At 39.5% G+C, this 26,901-nt stretch overlaps 1 protein-coding gene across 1 annotated transcript; it reads right to left on the reverse strand.

Annotated features, from left to right (window-relative positions):
• Positions 1–711: 711 nt before the first annotated feature.
• On the reverse strand, positions 712–25,614 carry LOC143247714 (clotting factor B-like). Its single transcript, XM_076496131.1, is given in 9 exon segments — positions 712–1,434; positions 2,784–2,947; positions 4,546–4,704; positions 4,707–4,804; positions 5,902–6,014; positions 6,502–6,656; positions 8,526–8,786; positions 11,556–11,649; positions 25,388–25,614. Coding segments are annotated over 8 exon segments (1,200 nt in total). The 5' UTR covers positions 11,626–11,649; positions 25,388–25,614; the 3' UTR covers positions 712–1,254.
• Positions 25,615–26,901: the final 1,287 nt, after the last annotated feature.

Consider the following 26,901-nt stretch of genomic DNA (forward strand, 5'->3'; position numbering starts at 1 on the left):
AAACATGTTTGTTTGAAGTTAAGCACAAAGTTACACAATGGACTATCTGTGTTCTGTGTTCCGATTTCTAGCGTTGCAACTGTACAAAACGCGTCGCTGTGCCACTTGGAGCTGGAAGAGTTAGGTTAAAGACAGTTAAGGTAAATGCTCGACTTGTCAGCATTTCGTTTATATTCTGCTAGTATTAATCTTCTTTTTGTTTGTTTGTTTGGGAATTTCGCACAAAGCTACTCGAGGGCTATCTGTGCTAGCCGTCCCTAATTTAGCAGTGTAAGACTAGAGGGAAGGCAGCTAGTCATCACCACCCACCGCCAACTCTTGGGCTACTCTTTACCAACGAATAGTGGGATTGACCGTCACATTATACACCCCCACGGCTGGGAGGGCGAGCATGTTTAGCGAGACGCGGGCGCGAACCCGCGACCCTCGGATTACGAGTCGCACGCCTTACGCGCTAGGCCATGCCGGGCCAATTAATCTTCACACAGCTTAAGAAAATTTATTCACGAATTATAAAATACAGTACGGGTTACATTCGTATAATTTAAACTCTAAAAGGAGTTCATTATTTGACGATTAATAATTATAAGTTTGATTCTAAAGGGCAATACCATTGTGAAACACTTAATCAAAGTTAAGTTCTCATAAGAACAAACTCTGTGTTCAAACCTTTGTTCAATAAAAAAAACAACCAACCACAACTGTACAATGTAAACATTTCAATCAAACTTTAATCAATTATAATTCACATTTACATTACTGGCTAAACACGCTGAACATTAGAGATAAATAACTACAGTCAGTAAAGATAAAATGTTTAGGTGTAAGATTTTTCTTCAAAATTCACGGTCAGATCTTAACGTACACTCTACTGATAATATAACTTATTAAACAACCACGACTTATTATACAATTTACATGGCAGCCCAGAACAAAAACGTTTTGAATTAATGAAATATAAAATTAAATATTTTCATTCCGGTACTTCAAAGTTAAAATAAAAAAACAGATCACACAAAAATTGTAAAAACAATGAGAAAATTACGAATAACTATTATCTACAAGTTTCACAAGCTTATAGGTGCGAAAAAATATTCTTCAAAAGAAATAAAGCTGTTGGACAATACGAGCATTTGCGTCATCTAGTGGTTGAAACCAAAACTAGAACTTATAATACGTTAATACATAATACAAGTTCAAAAGTTACGTTTGGACAGTATTTCTTCACAACAAAATATGTTGTTTAACGCACAATCAGTTAGTGACGGCATGATCTAACGAGTTCGTAACTTTCGCGATCCAGTCTAGGTAACTCGCTACGCGCGAGTACACACCAGGATATCCTTCCTCGGCACACTTGTGCCCGAACGACACAACTCCTACTACTATCCACCTAGTGTTGTTCACTAGCATCAACGGTCCACCAGAATCGCCCTGCGTTGGAAAGAAAAAGTTGTTACGTAGGAATAAACTTGTTTGTAGTTAAGATCAAAGCTACCCGAGGAGCTATCTTCGCTCTACCCACTATGGTTATCAAAACTTTAATGAATATGCAAAGGATTTAGAGTTTATCTAGAGAATTTATATCACACGCATACATAAACAGCACACACACACACACACCAAAATGGCCCGGCTTTACCAGATGGTTAAGACACTCGACTCGTAATTTGAGGATTGCGGGTTCGAATCCCCGTCACACCAAATATATTCGCCCTTTAAGTCGTGTCGGCGTCATAATGCGTCTGTCAATCCCATTATTCGTTGGTAAAAGAATAGCCCAAGAGTTGGCGGTGAGTGATGATGACTAGTTCCCTTCCCTTTAATCTTACATTGCAAAATTAAAGATGCTAGCACTGATAGCCCTCGTGCAGCTTTGCGCGAAATTCAAACCAATACACACTAAACGTTTATAAATATCAACGGTATATAAATTCTCCATACAATAAGTATTATTCTGGAAAACTTCTTAAAACAAGAATATTCGCAGTTTGTTTTAACAATTTTCTAACCATACGTTTCTATATACAAGGTTTAACAAAGAAATATATTATCCTTTCCCTACCTAGCTGGTTGTTGCTCATACTCGGTCACTTTTGTTAGTTAATGTGGGCTTATAATACAGTTCCACATAATTTCGACCACTGGTCAATAAATTACAATTCTAAGTATTCTTTGCTTGGGTTCTTCTTTTTGTTCTTTTAGATATTATTTTAAACGCAGCGTTTATTAATATAATTTATATTCCCTTCCAAACAAATAGATACTTTATCCTGTTAACACAAAAGTTATTTCCAACAATGTGGTTGTACTCTAACTTCAAAAGCTGGCTTATTAAATAATTCAGAAAATCAATTTTATAAAAATTATTATTAAGTGAATTATTTAGACCTTGAATCACATTACAAGATAGGATTCTCCAAAAATTAGATTTAAAAGCGTTAAATGAATCGATAAATGTAATGTAGGCTTAACTCACATTAAGCCTATTTCACACTCGTTAACGGCGTTTAATTTGCAAGTACGTGAGTAGCTAATTCAAACCGAATTTATGGCGCATCGTTAAATAATTCTGATTAACCAAGTGAACTAAATAAAGAAGGCACCAGGTATCTCAGAAATAACTTTAAACGAACGTTGGGTTTGGAGCATGTTTACGAAACATTTTCCATTAACTGTGCCTACTAAAGTACATTTAAAATGCATAAACTACACATTTGTAGGCCTTTTCAAGGTAACCAATGACTGTTCGCCTTAACTATATTTACAGTTAAAACACTTACTTGGCAAGCGTCTTTCCCTCCTTCTTCCAATCCAGCACAAAGGAAGTTATTCGTTATCCCATTTTTTAGTGAAGGGGTGTTGAGTTTCTCATAGGCTTGATCACATTTATCAACTGGAACAACTGGGATGCTTACCTCACGTAGAACTTGGCTCCGTGGACCGGCTGTGCGAAATTACAATTGTGTTAAAAATAATTAAAATAAAAAAAAAAACGATTACATTTTTAATTACAACTCTTAGAGCTAAAATTAAGATAAAACATTTGCCAAGCATTTGAACGAAAAGTTACATCGTTATACTTAAGACATTAGTACAAGGCCTATATTTTATAACACTATTATATTAATATAGGCCATTAGAGATTTAAAGTATACCAACAGTATTCCAGTCACATTATATTTGCCTTGCCCAATGCCGACAAAGCGTTTCTCTGAATCCAAATCTCATTAGACCGGTTAGTACAGAACATACATTAGTGGTCGAAACACTACATTGAGCTACTTGTTATTTACCTATTGGGCCCGGCATGGCCAAGCGTGTTAAGGTGTTCGACTCGTAATCCGAGGGTCGCGGGTTCGAATCCCCGTAACACCAAATATGCTCACCCTTTCAACTGTGGGGAGTTATAATGTGACGGTCAATCCCACTATTTGTTGGTAAAAGAGTAGCCCAAGAGATGGCTGTGGATGGTGATGACTAGCTGCCTTCCTTCTAGTCTTACACTGCTAAATTAGGGACGGCTAGCGCAGATAGCCCTCGAGTAGCTTTGCGCGAAATTCAAAAAACAAACAAACCGGATGTTTGGCACAGATAGCCTAGCTGCTTTGTGCCAAAAAAACACTAAACTAACCAACCAACCCGCCCTGGATATTTCATTTCGGATGACCAAATCATTCGACAGAAATAATACAGAAATGGCCACTCGATAATCAATAAATCCACTTTCAACAAACAACGCGATAAATTATGAAAATACGAGAAAAGAGCGTAGCCGGTGTAACAAAAAGATAAGTGTCATGAACTGCACAGGTCTTCGACCGAAACCTTGACCTCTTATCTCTCTTTCAGTGCGGTGATCTCAGCAGATAGCCAGATGTGGCTTTACTATAAGAACCCACACACACCCTTTGACATTTTTTGTTGTAACTGTTCAGGGTGTGGGATACTGTAGGTCTTACTTCTGTTACTTAATATAAATAACACAAACAAACTCTCACTTTTCACGTCAGACTTAGACAGCTCCACCAGCAATTAGTAGAATTAACTAATATTTTGTCGTTCATTTCGTACGTTACTAGAGATACTGTAATATACAATGTCATGCACTAAGAAGTAACAGTGTCCAGTGGTCAGGGCGCTGGACTAGAGGTATCGAAACCTGGCGTTGAACACATGGGCGTCCGAAAAGGGCAATATGACTAAATGATATCAAAGCTACAACGAGGGAAACAATTGCGGGCGCCCATAGCTGAAGAAACTGGCAATTACATTTTTGAGGGCGTCACCATCTATCTCACTATTCAATGACACAAAGTAGCCAATGTGACGGCAATGGGCGATGGCGGCTGGTTGTCGTTCATGTGGTCAGTATTTTAAAATTAGGAACGGTGGCCAAAAGCCATAGTTTTACCATAAATGAAGAGAAAGAGGAGATTTGAATAAAAATTGATAAAAGGGAACGTTGTGTATAAGTCCTATCGGTAAGTAAGTTTACTACAGTGTTACCATCATCTGCTTCCTTTTAAAGTTATTTGGACTTACAGAAATCCAGATCGCCCCATCCCGCTGCAGTCACAATTCTGTCTTTTAATGGATCCGTTACTGTCTCTGGATCAGGGAGACATATAGGATTGACCAAGTCCGTAAAGTTCAGTTCCTCTTTTAACTCGATTATGGCTATATCATTGTAGTTCTCCTTTCTACATAATGAGGATGGATAATCACGTCTTTCACTGGATACTCTTGACCCCTCTTTATGTAGTGGCCTCCCACACGGACAGCTAAGCGAGTTGGGGTCAACCTATGTGGATGAGGAAGATAAACATTACAGTGAATGTAGATACGCTACAGCAAATTTATAACGTTTAAGGAAAAAGACAGTTATTTAAATATAATATTAATATACGGTCGCTTTAAAAATGAAATAGGTGTAGATTCTAGGTAGTTAATGTAACTGGTTGAATTATGGCTAAGAGGAGCGACACTTAAAAATAATTACTCTTTTATTAGTGTAATTCAAACACTAAGCTGTTCATATAAAAAATGGCAATTAGTTTGTTTTTTAGCTAGTATACAATGTAGTGATATGATTTTGTGGTTTAAGTACTGGGGGGGGGGTAGAAATGGAGGAATAGTTTATTAAAAGGCTCCAAATAATCAAATATCATGTTGGATCTTAGACGACCCACACAAAGAACATTATTGGCTGTTGGTTTGGGGGGGACATCGAGAAGGGGAAGAAATCAGACAATGCAGATTCGAAACGAAGCACCCGACCACTGATTACTTATTTTTCTATCATTTTAGGGCAAATAAATCTCTAAATTAATTTCAAAAAGATAAGAAAATTGTTATAATAGGCGTAATTCTCATGTCTTACGAAGAGTATACTTAACTATTGTTTTATCAAAATTACACATTTCATAATAATAAAATGAGTTTGTTTCAAAATGTAACTTAAAGCACACAGGAAAAAAAAAACAACCGAATACAGAACAGAAACGTAACATTATGACAATAAGAGGCCCGGCATGGACAGGTGGGTTAGGGCGTTCGACTCGTAATCTGAGGGGCGTGGGTTGGAATCCCCGGCGCGCCAAACATTCTCGCCCTTTCAGCCGTAGGGGCGTTATAATGTGACGGTCAATCCCACTATTCGTTGGTAAAAGAGTTGGCGATGGGTGGTGATGACCAGCTGCCTTCCCTCTTGTCTTACACTGCTAAATTAGGGACGGCTAGCGCAAATAGCTTTCGAGTAGCTTTGCGCGAAATTCAAAAACATAACAAAACAATGACAATAAGTAAGAGCAGATAGCCTAGTTGCTTTGCGCCATAAAACACTAAACCAACCAACAATAAGAAATTAAACGGAATAACAAAAAAATGTGAGTGACTTACTTTCGACCTCCGATAAGGAAGGCGTGGGCAGCTGACAAAATGTACTTGTTACTGATTATGCTACCAGCACAGTGGAATCTGCCAATGCCAAAGTTTTTCACAAAAACAGCTGCCTATGAAAATGTCAAAACGTAAGTTAATTAATGAAAAATTATCTTAACTTAAGATTAGGCTTACACACTGCCAGTAATTTGACTTCAGGCCACTACTTGTTCAACTGTTAAATTACCCTGCGTTTTGTTAATATTACAAAATATAATAACAGTAAACGAATAGAACATTATTAAAATAAATAATTTTCGTACTTTTTTAACGTGTATTATTTTCACGTGAGAACTTGATAATACCGTATAATAGATGTAACAATCAGTCGTGCACTGTAGCAGGTTTAAATATACTATTTTAAAAGTTAGTGAAATATAATTATAACCGACATTTATAGAATTAAAGTATTTCATAATTTGTTAATGTGCCTCAGCCTCATTTCACTTGAAGAGCAACACTTGCTGTTAAAAGTGGTTCACATTCTCCCTGCACTGATTCCAATTGTAATATTTATTTATTAAAATTCAAGGCTTGAAACATAAAAGAGCGACTCACCATCCAAGGCCACGCGCCAATTTTGGCTTCTACGCCTCCAGCAATAATTCCTCTCCCACCTGTTGAATTTTGAGGAGTAGATATCGGAGGAAGTATTGGTGATCCAGAGCGTCCAACAGTTGTAATATCTATTTTGACTTTTCTTTTTCCACAACCTGTTGAACCAACAAACAGAGTACAAAGTTAGTGCTTAATTTGGTTTGAATTTCGCGCAAAGCTACACGAGGGCTATCTGCGCTAGCTGTCCCTAATTTAGCAGTGTAAGACAAGAATGAAAGCAGCTAGTCATCACCACCCACCGCCAATTCCTGGGCTACTCGTTTACTAATGAATAGTGGAATTGATCGTAACATTATAACGTCTCCACGGCTGAAAGTTAGGAGTAGAAAAACAACCGACATTCAAACCTTTTTTTATGTGTGGATTTTTGACAAAGAATTTCTCAGGCCCGTTTTCGTTTATTAAAATATGTAACAAATACCGTTAACTGAAAGTAATATTAGCAAGAAAGAATGTAACGTCATCTATTACACACAATAGGTGAAAACTAAACGTTGACCCCTTGGCTATAAGTCTGGCCTAATAATAACTTAAGAAGTTGTAGGCTTGGCTCAAAAGTTTAAATTAGTCTTAAGTCATAGAACAATGAAACAATGCAAAATGAAATTACGCAGGCGAAAAACAACAAATAAATATATTTCGTGTGTCATATTAATACTCAATAGTCAAGTGAAATAAACCAGACACAAAAGTAATGCATGCGTTATAAACAGTGAATTCAAACCTATGACTACTGATATTTTTAATAAGCCTAAATAAAAATATTTTGACTGATTTAAATATCTTGGCACTACTTTTATGCGGATTAACACCTTATCGCATATAAAGGCTTATTTAGAGTCTGAAAACTGGTAGTTACAGTGGACTTAATGTGTAGTGGTTGGGAGTTATACCAGTTAGTTTAGGTAACTTGATTGGAGCCTTTTATTACTAGTATAAAGTGGGTACTGTGCTACTAATTAGGGCCTTGCCGCCATAAAGTAGGCTACAATGCCAGCTTCAGTTGGTAAGTATCTTACCGCGAATGGTAGTACCTTATTATTACTCCTTTCCTTAGAAGGCAGTCGCCTACCTACAACTGTCTGCAGGCAGTGAAGGTTGATATAGACGTGGAACATTGTGGGTTTGAGAACACACATATCACGTACCTAATTTCTATTTGTTTTTATTATTTAAGAATTTTTTCATGCGATATTGGCGAATGGAGGTTAAAACTGATAGATGGTGTATCCCCATCGCAATGTGGGTCTTACTTCGAGAGTCACCTCCAAACCCTAGGATACATTTTTACACGCCCCGTTACAACATGTGGGCCGGGAATCCTTTTGATTTGTGTAGAGCTTCTGATTTTTTGTTTAGGCTTGTTTTCGTTCATTAAAATATATAACAACATATACTGTTAAATGCTATATTAGCAAAATATTAGTAATATTAGTAAAATAGAATGTAACGCCATCTATAAAACACACAAATTACATGTCGTATATTGCGAATTGTATTTTATTTCTTTATAACAACGTGTTACTTCAGTAAAGAAAGAAACTTCATAAATGATTACAGGTCCAGGTTATTCTTGTATACCGACTTACTTTGCAGTAGACTAGTTTCGCCGAATTCACGTCTCATCAGCACTGTGTATGGGATAACAAGTAAACAAATACATTAGGACTTACACAAGCCTAAAACACTTGCTGCTTTGGTTAATCACGAAATATTTTAGTTAGAAATTAAACGCTAATTATTATTCAACGTCATTATGAGTCACGTACCTGATATATGTAATATTGGAAGCTTTGATTCTTACGTACCTGATATATGTAATCTTGGAAGCTTTGATTCTTACGTACCTGATATATGTAATCTTGGAAGCTTTGGTTCTTACGTACCTGATATATGTAATCTTGGAAGCTTTGGTTCTTACGTACCTGAAATATGTAATCTTGGAAGCTTTGGTTCTTATGTACCTGATATATGTAATCTTGGAAGCTTTGGTTCTTTTGTAGATATTACAGTTACAGCTGTTGTGGTTACAGGTGGTGGTGCTATTGCATCAGGACAGCAGACAATAGGCTGAAATCGACCATTCCAAGAGCAAACGACAGGAAAACTGTCCTTCAACGTAGCCAAGACACTAGGACAGTCTATGAGGGATTTGCAGGATCCTTTCAATCCCCCTCTTGCTGTACACTCATTGTCGTTCCGTGTCTTGGGGAAGAGGACCCCCACTGTAAAGTAATGAAACGTTACTAATACGAGACGAAGGTTCCTCGCTACATGTAGTTGTTTAAAAATATATAAAAACTGATGAACATTAATTTCTCCAAACTCTTATGATCCTAAATAATGTATCATCGTAATAAATCTTGGCCACTGTTTCCCAAGCGTCACAAGATCTTGGTCACAAAGCTACGAGATATTTATCCAAGTTTGGTCCATGGTATCTTAAGATTTTGGTCACAGTGCTTTAATGTGGAGTTTACAGTGTTCCAAAAGGTTTGATCCAAATGTCCAACTTAAGTCAACGATGCTAAAATATTGGTTACGTTGTCCCAAGTGTAAAGCCTGCAGTGTCCTAGAGATCTCGTTTGAACTAAAACTAAACTAACGTGGCAGGGGTTCAGTTTAGAGAGAGAGAAATCAGAAGAGTTCTCTCTCCAACTGGGGTGTTCAGGAACTTTGTAGTTCCTCTTCGTCCCCTTAAGTGAGAAATGTTTTAAAATATCCATGGAATTTTTACTTTATTTTTAACATTTCAAAAATATTTGTGAGTGAGAGGAAGGACGGGAGAACTGGACGAAAGCAGCGAAAGTGAAGTGAGCCAGACCTTGGCTCGAGGATGGAGAACCCTGGCGGCTGGCGAATTGGTTTTTAAAATTTACTGTAATTGATTAGATACCCTTGACTGGGTAAACGGCCCTTTTCAGAATGAGGCTGGGACCTACAGGTCCGATGCCAGAGATTTTGCTGTGGGGGGAAACGGGAGTACCCCGAGAAAACCCACTTTCACGGCCTGGGCGCCGAATAATCTACCCAGACCGTGCCCGGAAGTAGCTAGGAAGAAAAAACAACAACAAAAAAAACAACAAAAACTGATGAACTATGTTGGTGGTATACTTGGAAACTGTTAGCTGCAGTCTTGTAGATCGGGTGGTAACTTCATCATGAACTTGTTTCCACACTTGAAGCCCATTGGTGCAACTGAGAAACGTGGTCTTGCTGGTGGAACTACTGGCTGTTCTTCGGTGAGTTGTTCTTCGCTGGTCTGTGATGCTTTGTTTCTTCTCGAGATTTTGGTTTGAGTTTTCTGCGCGGAGGTAGATTGTTTTTCAGTTTGTGCTGTCGCGTCGATGGTTATCTTCGTAATGGTTTGAGTCTGGCTGGTTGTTAAATTCTGTGGAACTAGGATTGAAGTCTGGCAGAAACTGTCCTTTTTTTTTTCTTGAACTACTGGAACTTGGCGTGTTGCTAACAATGGGTGTTGTCGTCTTCTGAGTTGGGTTGTCTGAATCCGTCTTCATGTTACTTTTAATACGGTCTTGACTCGGCGGTATTTTGGTATTTTCCTGTTGGAAGATTTCCGTTGGTTGTTTGCGATATCTGGGTGCTTGGTTTGAACCATTCTTGAGTGGTCGTCGATGTGGGTGCTCGGCTCTAAAATGAAATATATGATAATAGCAGCCATCTCGTAAAATACAGTCGGCACTGTACTTCGATGTTGTCACTATCTTCATGAAGTGTGTGGGATGATTACTGTTCTTAGAATAAATTCGATGAACTGCGTATACCTTGGCTTGTATTTGTGCATGTATTAGCTCTTATACTATCGGTCTCGTGGACGTATTTAGCCTTAGGTGGAGTTTACCACCCACTTAGGGCTGCACTCTCAAGCAACCCGACTCCAGAGAGGCGACCTCCGCCGACGGCACCGGCAACTATGGGCCTTGCACCCGCTACGGGGTCGCCGCCGACCGTAAGCACCTCCTCGCGGAAGCTTCGCCAGACCAACGCCGCCAACCTTACACAAACCACGCGCTGGGTGGTTAGTCTCGGGTCGACGACTGCCGACGAGATGCCGCTCCACGTTTTACGGGAAGGCACGGCCAGGCCCGCACAGGGCCTAGAGTAACCTCGGTTGGGTGGCGCGTCCGTTCGGACGGGCTGGCTGTAACGCCATCGACGGAACGTGCAGCTCCGACATATTTTTTTTTTTTTTTGTATTACGAGGAAAGCTAACTGAGGGCTATCTGCGCCAGCCGTCCCTAATTTAGCAGTGTAAGACTAGAGGGAAGGCAGATAGTCATCCCCACCCACCGCGAAATATTGGGCTACTCTTTTACCAAAGAATAGAGGGATTGACCGTACCATCATGGTACCTCCACGTTTGTTTGCGTTTGTTTGTTTGTTTATATTGAATTTCGCGCAAAGCTACACGAGGGTTATGTGCGATAGCCGTCCCTCATTTTGCAGTGTAAGATAGAGAACTAATCATCATCGCCAACTCTTAGACTACTCTTTTAACAACAAATAATGGGATTGACCGTCACATTATAACGCCCCACGGCTAAAAGGGCGAGCATGTTTGGTGTGACGGGGATTCGAACTCGCGACCCCCGGATTACGAGTCGAGTGCCTTAACCACCTGGGGCCACGGCGGGCCCCCTAAATATCTTGATTAGTGTCCAAGTTTGGTCAATAGAGTATTGTAACAGCTATGTGATAACGTCAAGTGAATCTTACTTAGCTCGTCGAAGGCCTTGAGAGGATAAAGTTAAAGGATTCGTGTGAATACACACTGCATTAATTTTGTTGAATAAAAAAAATTCCTTTAATACTTGTAACTACTACAGCCCTCACACGGTATGAAACGATTACTCATAAATATTAAAACTTATGTTGTAGATACCACTGTTATAAAATGTATTGTAATACGCTAATATCTTTCTCGAACAGAGAAATCGATTGCAAAAGATTTCAGGTGCCAAGGTGTGACTTACCTCTACTGACTTTGTTACCCAACGTAGCAGAAGCCAGAGCAAACAACGTTATCACACATATCCACGTCATTCCAGAAAATGGTTAGTTGTCTGGCTACAAAAGAAGGAACATGATCAAACTTCTAAAAACCACATCAGTGGCAGAAGTGTTAAAGAAAATCAAAAATACCAATTGTACTTCACATATACAACCTGATTAACAGTAAATTAAAACAGCACGTGCCTTACTGTGATAAGATATATGTTACTGATTCGTGTAAGTTTTGATGCTAGTCATAAAGCAACACAATTGGCTATTTGGGTTGAGCTCAGTAAGGCTATCGAAAAGTTTTCTTGTAGAGGACTGGTTTGTGATTGTTCTTTTATGGCTATTGGTTAAAATGACACATTTAAGAAGTGCTAAACTAGCAGTAATGTATTCGAATAATTAAGTAAAGTAATTTTGTTTATTTTGATAAAGTTACAGGAATATTGTAAACAACATAATAAATATATAAAAATAAATAAATATAAAAATATAAGACATGACTCTTAAGCGTCAATTCTTGATGACGAGAAACCCACTTGATATATAAATGTATCTCAGAACGGCTGGTATTAACACTTATTGATACCCATACCAGCCGTTCTGAGATACATTTATATGCTTTGTAATTTATTATCCGTCACGGATCATTCACACACGAAGACCGAGACTTCAAGACCTCTGGTCACCATAAGATTTAGTTCTTGGATATATTTCCAAGAGGAATATAGATTCCTTACTTCATTCGTTTTCTCACTTAAGAATTTTGACAACCAATAGAATGTCTACTGGAATGGCATGCAGGGGCGGATCCCTCCCCAGAGGACCCGGCATGGCCAAGCGTGCTAAGGTGTTCGACTCGTAATCCGAGGATCGCGGGTTCGAATCCCGGTCGCACCAAACATGCTCGCCCCCTTTCAGCCGTGGGGGCGTTATAATGTTACGGTCAATTCCACTATTCGTTAATAAAAGAGTAGCCCAAGAGTTGGCGGTGGGTGGTGATGACTAGCTGCCTTCCTCTAGTCTTACACTGCTAAATTAGGGACGGCTAGCGCATATAGCCCTCGAGTAGCTTTGCGCGAAATTCAAAACAAACAAACAAATCCTCCCCAGAGATATCAGGGTTTCTCTTTCAAGGTTTTTAAATTCTCCTAAGACTTCGATTCCCACTGACACGAACGTGTTGGAGGTATGTGGAGGTATTATATAATATATAATATTATATAAATTGAATTGAAAGACTATTTTTTCAACCAGACGAGAACTATGAGGCACTAAACCACCGTGAACATTCTTGATATAACAAGTATCCAACAAGAAAATCAGTTTTGTGCTTAGAAACATGGTTTTCTCAACTAACTCTTTGCTTCCTCACATTCCAGCAACTCAACTTTCGCAGCTATTTCAATCTAAGGGCCGGTTTGTTTTTGAATTTCGCACAAAGCTACTCGAGGGCTATTTGCGCTAGCCGTCCCTAATTTAGCAGTGTAAGACTAGAGGGAAGGCAGCTAGTCATCACCACCCACCTCAAACTCATGGGCTACTCTTTTATCAACAACTAGCGGGATTGACAGTAACATTATAATGCCCCCACGACTGAAAGGGCGAGCATAACTGGTGTGACGGGGATTCGAACCCGCCAACCCTCACCTGACGAGTCGAGTGCCTTAACCACCTGGCCATGCCGGGGCCTTTAGGCCGGTGACTTAACTATTTATTAACTACTCCCCACCCCCTTCTCTAGCCAGCCAATTCTAAGTTTTAAGTAATCCTTGTTTGATTATAAAGAATTCTTTCAAACAATAAAGATTGGAGATGGTTTGAACTGGTGGGAAAGAAGCGTTTGGAGGCTTGTTAAACTCGCAACAGTTTTCTTTGTTGTCCATTCTACCACTCCACAAATCCTTGTCCTAGATACTTTGCGAAGTCGTTAAGTCAACAGGCCTAGTAGTTTTCTTTAGCAAGCATACATTATTATAATGAAACCGGACTGTTTAAATAACTAAGTTATTTCGGTAAGAAAATACCGTTAAGGAATTACTTGTTGTTTAAAAAAACTAACCAATTGCATTTATAACGTCACCACACTGTTTTGTCAAATCCTGTAATACGCATGCGTGCAACATTAAGGTTTATACGTTCAATAATATAGGATAACATGCCTACAACCTCATTGACGTACATAACCTGTTTGGTTAGATTGAGAAGTTCCATAAGGTGTTAACTATCGTCATATTATTATTAGAATTAATAAGAATGGTTAACATCTGTCAGAGTTACATAACAATGACATATAGGTAGGATTTTACGACGCAATGTGCGTTTACTTTAACGTTAAATAATTTAATCGCGACTGTATTAACCTATTACCCGCTTCCTCTAGATAGCACCATCTGGTGGTATATCAAGTAAACATACTACTATATTGTTCAGTTTCGTTCATTTATTATTGTATTCCGTGCTATGACGAAATCGTCAAATATGAACATAACCAACGCAGAGCGTAATTTATAAAAGATACGAGGACAGAAATAGAGAGAACATAGTTTTGAAATACGAAACAAAAAATGAACACGTAATGAAACTCACTAACATTACGTCATTGTTAACCGTACACGCTCGTGCGACCCTAATGAAACTAAAAAACTTAAAACCAAAAACCATCAATAGAAGCAACGACATTTACTCCAACCAACAGTGAAGAAAGGAAAACTAATCCATAATTTTGTGAAGATAAAACTATCCAAGAATTTTAATCAGTGCACAAACATTATCCATAATTTACAGAAAAAAAACAAAAACTACTAAAAGCCACGTTAAACTGGAAATATAAAGAACTAAGTGACTTACAGAAATATTTGTTTGTTTGTTTGGGAATTTCGCACAAAGCTACTCGAGGGCTATCTGTGCTAGCCGTCCCTAATTTAGCAGTGTAAGACTAGAGGGAAGGCAGCTAGTCATCACCACCCACCGCCAACTCTTGGGCTACTCTTTTACCAACGAATAGTGGGATTGACCGTCACATTATACACCCCCCACGGCTGGGAGGGCGAGCATGTTTAGCGTGACGCGGGCGCGAACTCGCGACCCTCGGATTACGAGTCGCACGCCTTACGCGCTAGGCCAATTACAGAAATAAAGAATGAATCTAGACTATCAATTGGCCTCTGTATTCAACCAGACTTGTACAACGCAACATCAACCAACTCAATAGTATGAATGACAAGGAAAGTAAAACCCGTTACAAGAAAGATGGCGACAAACCACCCACCAACTTTGTAATTAACTAATCAGTGTTTGCCTGGCATGGCCAAGCGCGTAAGGCGTGCGACTCGTAATCCGAGGGTCGCGGGTTCGAATCCCCGTCGTGCCAAACATGCTCGCCCTCCCAGCCGTGGGGGCGTTATAACGTGACGGTCAATCCCACTATTCGTTGGTAAAAGAGTAGCCCAAGAGTTGGCGGTGGGTGGTGATGACTAGCTGCCTTCCCTCTAGTCTTACACTGCTAAATTAGGGACGGCTCGGTGGAGTGGGCTAACAACCTACTCACTTAATTACTTGTCGAAGAATCCGCAAGCGATTGCGGCCCTATGTTCCAAGATGGAATCTAATGGTGATAGTTAACCAACTAACTAATCAATGTTTGGTATACTAGTTTATAAATTATATACACTAGAAGTCCATGATTAATGAAATAAAACGTCCTCAGTATGTGCAGAAAGAGTTGGAAGACCGTGTCGCCAACTGGCTGTATTTCCAAACAATTACAAAAAATCCTGGCCATCTTATGAAACCACAAGCTCACTTGTTTATTTGCTGTACGACTAACAAAGAAACTGCAGTTTCGTCTTTGCAACTTGGTAAATCCCCCTTAGACAACTTTTACCGAGGTATTTACCTCAACAGTCATGGGTACTGCAAAGATTATCTTCGTGGTGGGGATTCCTTCGTGGTCATTTCAGGTACTTTGTTTATTTGTTGTTAAAACACAAAGCTACACAATGGCCTATCTGTGCTCTACCCACAACGAGTATGGAAACCCAATTTTTAGCGGTACGAGCTCTCAGACTTACCGTTGAGCCACTGACTGCACTCAAGGTTCAGCTACTTTAGGTATAGGTATATATACATATATAAAACTGCACGTCTTATGGCGAAAACACCACGAGAAATAAGTTAATATTTAATTGTATACGTCACAATTAAATGTATGCAAAGACCAGTTTAATACAATTTTACACTTTATTATAAAGGTGGACATAAGATCGTTCATTTATTCATTTTATGCATCCCGTATTGAACAGGTTAGGAGTAGCATGCAGGTGAGAGCAGAGAGCCACGAGTCTCTAAAGCATGTTTAGTTGTCCTAGTCACGTGAAGATACAGAACGTGATTTTATAACATGGCGTCTTCCTCGTTAGTACCACGTGGAATGCTATGGTACTTGGCCCAATTCACGTTGCACTGAGAAACAGGGCCACAAACCTTTGAATACGGTTTACCTGTATTGTTAATTAAGCTGCAAGTAGGTACAATTTATTGTTGCTACTCGGTAGATGGCGCTAACTAAACAATTATCTCGTTCACTGGTCTAGAGTTTTCCAAGAACAAACTGTTAAGTACAAATCACATGTTTGTGTAATAATGTGAAACTGACACTATTATTCTGATCTGCTGGGACAGTCTATCGATTTAACAGGAATTACCTAGTTTCGAAACAGGTTTAGAAGGAAATTCAAAACGTGTCAAGGTTACAACAAATGTTTTGAAGTTTAGGGGGGCACGACCTTATATTTAAATTGAAATAACGTAGCGTCTGTTTCCGACGGCAGTTTAGAAGAAAGTCGTTTAATTGGTTCCATAATAAGTCCTAAACCGCATCTGGGTTCTATTACAAAGGAGTCAGGGAGGGCCACATACCTCAAGTCTGAATCTCAAAGAAGACCTCCGATTTAGATAATATTTATTTCTCTTGCATTTCTTAAGTTTCTCGTCTTGTTCAAGGACGTGTACAAGTATACGTTAAGTAAATAACAATGTTATCGTCTTCTCCTGTTTCATGTTTCTTTTTATTATAACCAGGGTGTGTGTAAAAGGAGAGAAATTGTCCGGTTTCTCTGAACCAACGAAAAGACTTGACCTCACGAGTTCTTTATTTATATCATCCTAGTGGCACAGCAGAAAGTTTGTCGACTTCTAATGGTAAAAACCGGGTTTTGATTAACGTGGTTGTCAGAGCACATATAGCCCATTGTGTAGCCTTGCATTTGAAAACAAAACAAATTCACCTAATAAATATTAAAGGGGGGCAAACTGTTAGTAATGTCCAAACTTCGAATGAAACTTACCGAGTTTTAAATTGCCTCGTACTCCTCGTTTCTTATGTGAATTCTCTCTTTGGTATTTTACCAGCAAAGTCATAACCTCAATACTTGAGGTCACTCAGTGTCAGAGAAGGGTTAATTGGTTGATTCGACGTTTTATGGCGCAAAGCAACTAGGCTATCTGTGATAAACATCCGTCAGAAAGTTAAAATTAAAAGTAAAATTATTAAACTTCGTGGCCCGGCATAGCCAGGTGGGTTAAGGCGTTCGACTCGTAATCAGAGGGTTGCGGGTTCGAATCCCAGTCGCACCAAACGTGCTCGCCCTTTCAGCCGTGGGGGCGTTATAATGTGACAGTCAATCCCACTTTTCGTTGGTAAAAGAGTAGCCCAAGAGTTGGCGGTGGGTGGTAATGACAAGCTGCCTTCCTTCTAGTAGCTTTGTGCGAAATTGAAAAAAAAAAAACAATTAAAATTATTAAAAGGAATCATGGTAAAAACAAAGTTTATTTTTTAAATTAAAAACATAAATAACATTAAAACCTATTTTTATATCTACCTTACAACAGTAAGAGAGAAACTACAGTAACACAACTTGTAAAGGGCTTTCTGTGGCGTCATTGTAATTACCATAACTCGCCAGGATGACTAACGGGTAAGTTCAAACATCAGCGTTAGTCACCTGAAGTTGGCCTTTCCAGTCCTGGTTTCGAATTATTTGACGTCACGACCGTTTTCTAATTTCAAATCGAACTAGTTTTACGTGAATTCTTAAAATGGAATCATATTTAAAATAAGGTCTAATTTATAAATAAAAAACTTAAATAGTGTTAAAAAGGTCAATGGCCTTTGAAAAACTAAAAACATTTTTAAGGTTCACAGTGTCACCATCACCAATAACACCGTCTAACGTTATGGATATATCTTGAGACAAAACAAATTTAAAATGGTGCCGTTGTTCCGAGTGTCACACAGACAAGCAACACACTGATGCATCAATTCCTGATAAAAGAAAATGATAAGTTAAAAAACTGTGACCAATGCATTGTCTAGTTAGGACAACCCTCTATTTCTGATCCCATCTGAAGCAAGATGAACAAAGTCCAATAGAGGGTTTTATTTGGAAAAGCTTGTTTTCACGTTGCTCACTCCAAATCGACTGCCATTTGGGGGGGCTCAAGCCCCCTGGTACCGCCACTGATACAGGACCATAGTCCATGTATGGAACAGGCATAGTAGTGATAGTGCCAGAACAGACAGATTTAGCTGCGGTGCCGGCGAGCTCGTTCCCGCGAACACCAACGTGGATTGGTATCCAGAAAACCTGAATAAAGTAAGTGATAAATAGAAATGAGCCAGTTAGGTTTGAATATCGGTGAGAATATGGTGTGAACTAACATGAAGCGATTCCAGGGTCAGTAGAGAACTAAGCGAATAGTTATAAATAGTGCAATTTGAGTACTGCTTAGCTTTTATGTGATCCAGGGCAAGATAAATGGCGTATAGTTCAGCAGTGACAGAAACTGTAAACCAAAACAAACAATGGCAGAGCCCACACAGTCATCTTATTTCGAACAATCTGTATAAATTGGAATGGAAGGGTGTTTCGAAAGATGTTCAGAAAATAAGACAGTATTTCCAATCGGGAGTGTCTGCTTTTCTCAGATGACTTAAAGATAAATCACATTTGGGGACTGTAAGAAGCCATGGTGGGATGAACTGACCAGTGGACACAGCAGTGTTATTCAAGGACAGACCCACTTCATCCAACTGCACCTGCATACGAAGACCGAAAGGAGCAATGGCAGATCATCTGTTTTGAAATAGCATGGCCCACCGAGGGAGGAAAACACAACTTCAGGTAGGATGCTTTGGTAAGGAACGAAGTTTTGAAGCATATAGTAAAGATAGTTGTAAACAGCAGAGGTGCAAAGAAGGTTCATGAGACTCTATGTATAAGCTCTGAACTAGGGAAGTGCAGAAAGCCCCAGTGCAAAGCCGAAATTCTTGATGATAAACAGGGTCCAGCATCTTTAAGGCCGAGGTCCTGGTAGACTAGGTAGAGCCATAGACCAGTGATCCATATTCTAGTTTTGATCGACTAAGAGCACGATATATCTTTAGCATAGCACATCAATCCGCTCACCAAGTGATGGAAGAGAGGACACGGAGGATGTTCAGTGCTCTTGTACATTTGACCCATAGCTGCTTGATGTGTGGTATAAAGGTCAGCTTACAATCAAAGATAAGCCCCAAGAACTTTGTGTCAGGGACCACAGGCAGCACAACTTCACCGATACAAAGTTCAGGATAGGGGTGAATATTCCGTTGGCGGCAAAAATGCATGCAAATGGTTTTAAAGAGAGACAAGTTAAAACCGTTTGTTGTGGTCCACTTCAGTAAACGATTGAGGGCAGTTTGTAGCTTCTTCTCAGTATACCTCATGTTTGAGATCTGACGTGAGATGTGAAAGTTCTCGACATAGAGCCCGTTTGGAACAATAAGAGGGAAGTGTTCAGTGATGGCATTAATCTTTATACTGAAAAGTGTGACACTCAAAACACAGCCCTGAGGGACTCCCGAATTTGGAATCGCCTGTCCATTAAATATTTAATAAAAATGGGCAAATGGCCACGTAACCCATATATATGGAAGTCTCGCAAAATGCCATACCTACATGTTGCATCATAAGCCTTCTCAAGGTCAAAGAATATTTATACAAGATGTCGTTTGAGAAAGGCTTCTCTGATTGACATTTCAAGTCGAATCAGGTGGTCCATGGTGGAACGCCGTCGTTGGAACCCACACTTGGTGGGCGAGAGGAGGTTGTTTGATTCGAGGAACCAAACAAGATGAGCATTAACCATCCTCTCTAAGGTCTTACAGAAGCAGCTCGTCATAGCAGTTGGACGGTAGTTTGAAGGAATCTTGAGATCCTATCCAGGCTTAGGAAAGGTATGACAATAGTCTAGCATCAGGAGAAACATTCTTCTGCCAGATCCAGTTAAGAACAATCAGAAGAGAAGCGAGAGACAGATGGCGCAGCATCTCGTAGTGTATCCTATCAGGTCTGACCAATGTACTGTGCCAGAGCGATAAATGTCCAGTTTGAGTTCCACCAGTGTAAAGAGGCAATTACAGTCATAGAGAGAATCAACTCGAAAAGAAAGAGGTGATAACTCTGCCCAAGTCTTGATGGCTAAGAAGGTGGAGGATGGAGCAGAAGTGATAGATACCTGGCAAAAGCTTTCACCTAGAGTATCGGTGATGTTCTGGATATCAGCTACTTCCTGGCCATCAGAGAACAAGATCGAGAGGGGGGACAGAATTATATTGCCCACTGACCTTTCGAATCTTGCTCCATATGACTTTGGAACTGGTGGTAGAAGATATGCTGGTTGTGAACTTAATCCAAGATTCCTTCTGGCTTTGACGTCTTACCCACCGAGCATGTGCACGGGCCTGCAGGAAAGAGATGCGGTTCGAGAGTGGGGGATACCTATGTAAGTATTCCAGGTCAGTTTTTTGAGCATCCAGTGCCACGTGGCAAACAGAATTCCACCATGAATGAGGATATCGTGGAAAACGTGTCGAGGTTTTAGGAATACATTGAGCAGCTGCTTGTACGATACAGTCAGTTACTGTTGCCACACAGTCGTCTACTGGTGGCTTACAGACAAAGAATCAAGTTATGCGAGAGCAGTGAAGAGAGCCAGTTTGATTAATCCAGCTTCCACCGGGGCACGCGGGTCAGGTGGCATTGACCACGGCCCATCTCTCTCAAAATTATAGGAAAATGATCACTGCCTCGTTGGATATTGTCAACCCTCCATGAAAATGGGAGAATAATGAAGTGGAGCAAATTGAGAGATCAATATCAATAAATGACTGACTAGTTGCATGAAAATAAGTAGAAGAACCAGTATTGAAAATAGAAAGGTTGTGATCAGAGAGCATACACTCGATGGAATGACGCCTCCTATCAACATCAGGACTTCCCTAGAAGGAATGATGTCTATTAAAGTCCCCCAGGATTATAAAGGGAGACGGCAACTGTTCAATGAGAGCATCAAGGTTTAATTCATCATATGTCTCTCCAGGTGACAGGTAGAGAGAACAAAAAGTGATGGTAGAACCCAAATAAACATGGATGGCTACGACCTCCAAGAATGTGTCGAGTGGCAAAGACAGGGTGGGCACATGCTGATCAACCAACAGTGCCACCCTTCCATGGACTCGTCCATCACACAACCTGTCATTTCTGTATAAAGAAAACTGCCGAAAGGTGACTGTATCGGCAGGTTACAGAAATGTTTCCTGCAAGGAGAGACATATAGGTTGGTAGGAAGCAATCAGTGTTTTGATGCCATCCAGACTAGAACGTAAACCTCGACAGTTCCATTGTATCAAGGTGGACATTTTTATGTATGTGCACACGTCAAGGAGACACGACATAATGTTTACGAGTGATCTAACTGGAAACATCTGAGAAGGTTTGTGTGACTGTACCTTGCAATTCAGATAACCTGCCTTGATGGTGGCAGGTGGACGCGGTGATGTAAATGTCAAAATGAGGACACTGGTCAGCATCATAATTCCACCCTTGCGAGTGGAGATACACCTCACTGCAGAAACTCCTTGGGTAGAGAAACCAGTGAGGATCTCCAACTCGGGGATTTTCTTCAAATCCCTCTCAACAATAACTCCTCATGACGAATTCAAACCAGCATGAAGTGTAACCTCACTAGGTATATCCACAATCACCTTTGATTGGAAGAGGAGTTCACTGTCTTTACATATGGATGGTTCCACCAATATGACACCAGAGCGAAGCTTTTTGACTGACTTTGGAGAGCCAGCGAGTCCTTCTAGTCCCTTCTAAATAAAAAAGGGTACATTTGCCCTAAAGGTTTGTCTGAAAGAGAATGTAATATAAGAAAATGAAGTACAGGTGTTAAAGCTGTTGATGGTTGCTGCTCAGAATCTTCAAGAAGTGGTCGTTTACCAATGGACTGTTTTTTCACTATTTTATTTAGTTTTTTACCTGGTGGATCCATAATACAGAAATAATGTTTTGGTACCCACTGACCTTACCCACCATGGAGCCCTACGAGGGGACGCACTACAATGCCAAACAAGGATTGTGCAACAACGCTAGGGTTTCGTGAGCACCATACCCAAACAACAGCATCAGATATAATGTCCACAACACCTGTTGAGAAATCCAACACTGGTACCTGGTCGACCCTCGCCCAAGTGGACCAGCAGATTGACCCTATGGGCCACTCCAAGGCCGACCGTCTTGCTACAGGAATTCAGAGCCAAAGGTGTATGTGAGGGTTGGCCCCTCAACCACCAGGATCCTCCCCTCCCTTTCACGGGTCACCACGCACGGCAAACACGTGGGTGGAGGTTTAGATTCTAGAGGAGGTAAACTGAAAGAACAGAAACTTCCCACATACAGAAATCCACACGAGAATAGATGGACATCATAAAACACTAAGTGTGAAATGGTTCACATCAATTGTAATTATTCATATGCACAAAGAAAATAAGCTAGAAAAACAAAGTAACGCCGTGTTGATCAATGCTTTGAGAAACGCCAAACGTACATTATATGGACGGTAATACGAACTATTGGCTGAGATTTAATTTGAATACCAGGTGAACGCTTTAATACCAGGTGAACGCTTTACCCCCCTATGCTTTGACACTTTGTGGTAATACATTTTGATTACTGTACCACAGTTGAAGAAATAACGTAACCATGAAAAATATTAATGGATATGCGTGGATTAAACTTCACACTAGGGGGGTAGAAGTGGGTAAGAACAAAGAAAATTGTTACAAACTTTGCATAAAATTACACGAAATTTAGCACAGATAACTATAATTTAGCAGTGAGAAAGTAGAGGGAAGGCAGCTAGTTATCACCACCCACCGCCAACTCTTGGGCTACTCTTTTACCAACGAATAGTGGGACTGACCGTCACATTATAACGCCCCCACGGCTGAAAGGGGCGAGCATGTTTGGTGCGAGGGGGGTTCGAACCTGCGACCATCAGATTACGAGTTGAACGTGTTAACCCACCTGGCCGTGCCGGGCCAAGTCCCTGATGTGTAGCAATGTTTTATAGTTTTCAGAAGTAAGTGAAGATAAGTAGTTTTGTTAGCACGTGGTTTCAATTGTTCTCAGAATTAAAACTTGACGGTGTCTACTCGCATGACTTACACAATACATACAAAATAAGGGCAAGCTGAATAGAAGGTATTTTCTGAAGGGTTGGTTTCCAAGTTTCGAATTACCTGTAATTAAATACGGTTCTGACGTGAGAGTGATCTTTTAAGAGGAACTACAAACATTTTGTATTGTGAAACAGTGCGTTTCCGTTACTGGCCAGCATCAGGTGTGACCTCTCAGTGACCACGCGAGCAGATTATAAAACTAGTGCAAACTGAACCCATTCCCTCTTCCAAAGTCTGAATTCCAAAAGGAACAAAGCAGGCGTAGCTTACTGCACTCTGTGTACGGTAGCTACTCAGTTGTAACATGGACACTAATGGAGGGAGGGGATAGTATTGTTTAATTCATCCTAAAGTTTTTATATTCAGATTATTTAGTAAAGAAAGAGTGCATCTCTCAGTTTCATTATTGTTAAAATAGCCACAAACCTTAAATATAACTATGAGCAGCTATAAATGTAAGTTAGCCTTATACGAGATTATACGTTTATTATAAGGTTATTTATACGGTTATCTCAGCTTAGAGAACAGATGAACGCGGAGTTGGTCATCACGTGTTGTTGTTTTTATCGACAATCATTAATCTTGCTAAATGTAGCAAATGCCACTCACAGCGAAACGAGTATTTTTATTTTCACTTCGAAAGTGACTGCAGTTCATTGTACAAGTTCAAAGTGACATCCTGTGTAGTAAACGGGTCATTAAAATCAGCCTTTCTTTCGAGCCGTAGGAATTCAATCTACCTTTTAAAATACATTTACTTAATTATTATAAATAAATTGGCCTGTGAGATCAAGGATCCACTGGTTATAAGGTTTCTAATAACACACGAGTGACCCGGCATGGCCAGGTGGTTAGGAATTCACACCAAACATGCTCGCGATTTCCGGAGCAGGGTGATCAGTTTTACACTGTTAAATTAGGAACGGCTTGGTGTAGGTTTGCGCGAAATTCAAAACCAACCACTAATACACGAATTATATAAAACAACAAAAATACTTGGTTTGTATTAAGTTAACCCTATAAAGGTAGGTTTGTAGATTCCCCTAACATATTTTACACAGAAAATTACTGATTTATCCACAGTGTCTGGTTTGTTCTTTATAAATTACTCGTTACGATGACATATACGGATCTCAGTAATTTGAGGATTAAACGCTGTCCAATTATAGTTCACCCGGCTTACTGAACAATTGACATCTTCAACCAATGAAATTTAATAAATATTACGTTACCATAACAACTTTCCTAATCAATGCCCTCTGGTGGAAGCAGATAATTTTGCCGTTGAAGCAGGATTTTTGCAATAAAGTCATCGTTTCTACTTTTTAGGTTTGTTTGTTTTTCTGATAGCAAAGCCACATCGGGCTATCTGCGGAGCCCACCGAGGGAAATCGAACCCCTGATTTGAGCGTTGTAAACCCGTAGACTTACCGCTGTACTAGCGGGGGGCCTACTTTTTAGGTAATTTACGAATTAATGGACGAACCAATAAAACCAAATCTCAGTGATAACACTGAGAAACTTCCAGAGACAGGCTGCTTTAGCCTTCACAACAAACACAATCTCCTCAGAGATATAGGTTGTTAAAAGTTTCAATTGGACATATTTTTTTAGAAATTTCTTCTTGAAAGTCGATACAGAAAAAAAATGAAATATTACAAATACACTAGAACGTAACGTTAAAATTTATTCACTAGATGGCGCTTTAAAAAGCTTTGCTTCATTTTTATTCTAGTAAAAAATCTATACAATATGTTGTTCACATCACTAAAAAAATCGAGTTTCGATATGCTTGGTGGAGACAGCACAGCTAGCTCATTGTGTAACTTACGGTTTAACAAAGAAAACAAAACAAACTCAAGTTATATGTGCTGTGCCCATCGCTTAAAACGAACACAAAATTTTAGGGTAATAAACCCTCAGCCTACTGCCGAGCTACTATATAACGTTTTAAAAGTAAGAATAACCTAAATGATAATTGTTAAAATAACAAGAATAATGATTAAGTTTAAATTTGAACTTTAAACAGACCACGAGGTCAGGTAAGAAGAAATAATCATTTCCTTTCTGATCAAAAGTAAGTTCATTGAGCAGGACAAAAAACGAACACAAAAACTAGATTCATTACCCATATCCTATGCTAGCAACTGACTAGAATGTCAAATCGATATACAATCAATTATAAAATTAAAATCTATCATAATTAGTTGCATGGCATTAATAGTTGGATACACTCACCGTTAACGATCCAATTAAATTGGGAATACGTAATACTTATAAGATACTGACGTCAAAAAGCTTCTGTTAGTGTAACTTTTAAAAATGTGTTTACTAATTCTTACCGGTAAGATTCAACATGAAAACAAACAACGTCTAAAATATAAGTGGAACATTCTATTTGAGACAGTTATATAGGGTTGTTTTCGAGCAGTGTACAGGCCGGGTCAACTGACGTCAGCGACGTAGGACTCCCTCTTGTGTGTAATAACAGGAACCGGAATTTCCCGAAGAGGGAAGTCATAAAAAAAATACAAGAAAATAACGAACGCTTTGCTTTGTAACCTGAGAGGACAGTAATGTGAAAAGTGATGACAAACCTTTTCACCCGAATGGTTATATATACTTATATTTGTGTGTACACTCATATGGTCTTTTCTTTCAAGTTTGTTTCTCAGAACAAGGTCGTTTCTACTCCTTACGTTCTGTTACGCAACATCCTAAGCCTATTGCTTCGTGTTTATATCATGCTGACATTCCTCACTGAAGTTTGCTGTCTAATCTATTTTACCATCCAAGTGGAGCACGTGGTATGAAACGCGAGAAGTTGGTTATGAAGAATCAAGGACGGTTGTTATTAGTTGTTGCTCTAAAAAAATAATTTGTAAATCCATTATATAAAACATATAATAATTACAGTTCACTCAGTTAACCTTGGTCGCATCATTAATTATAAAAATTAACTGTACAAGTAACATCAAGACTATTAATATGTCTGTCTTATTCCAGGCAGGCCTGATGGGTTCTGGTATTGGACGACAGGTATTGTTCGGCAATGGACATAGCAGATACAGTGTGGTTGACGTGTGATAACATGTTCGTTTTACTTTCATACAGTTCTTAAACATCACACCAGATAGCGCTTTCTGAACAAGTGTTTGGCTTTGGTTCTTGCTGGGCCATAGCACAACTCGTAAAATAGTTACTTGTAATGAAAGATATTATATTGTGGTTGAAATTTGAGAGGGACAATCCTCCCCTTTAAAGAAAGAGTAAATAGGGGGCATGTTCCTCGTGTGAAGTACAAAATACGCCTCTTCTAGAATTACTGTTAATCACAATTATTGTTTTAATTACGTCTTTCCTAGTGGGAAATACGGCTCGGCATGGTCAAGCATGTTAAGGCGTTCGACTCATAATCTGAGGGTCGCGGGTTCGAATCCCAGTCGTACTAAACATGTCGCCCTTTCAGCGGTGGGGGCGTTATAATATTACGTTCAGTCCCACTATTCGTTGGTAAGAAGAGTAGCTCAATAGTTAGCGGTGATGACTAGTTGCCTTCCCTGTAATCTTACACTGCTAAATTAGGAACGGCTAGCGCAGATAGCCCTCGAGTAGCTTCGCGCGAAATTAAAACAAAACACACGTCTCAAATATACATATTTTATTTAATAGATTATTATCAGCACAAATGGTCATTAAAACATGTGACCTTAATTACGTCACTGCAAGATGAAACTTAACATCTATTTTAT

The sequence above is a fragment of the Tachypleus tridentatus genome, chromosome 3 (genome assembly GCF_004210375.1).
Source record: "Tachypleus tridentatus isolate NWPU-2018 chromosome 3, ASM421037v1, whole genome shotgun sequence".
Taxonomy (NCBI): Eukaryota; Metazoa; Arthropoda; class Merostomata; order Xiphosura; family Limulidae; genus Tachypleus; species Tachypleus tridentatus.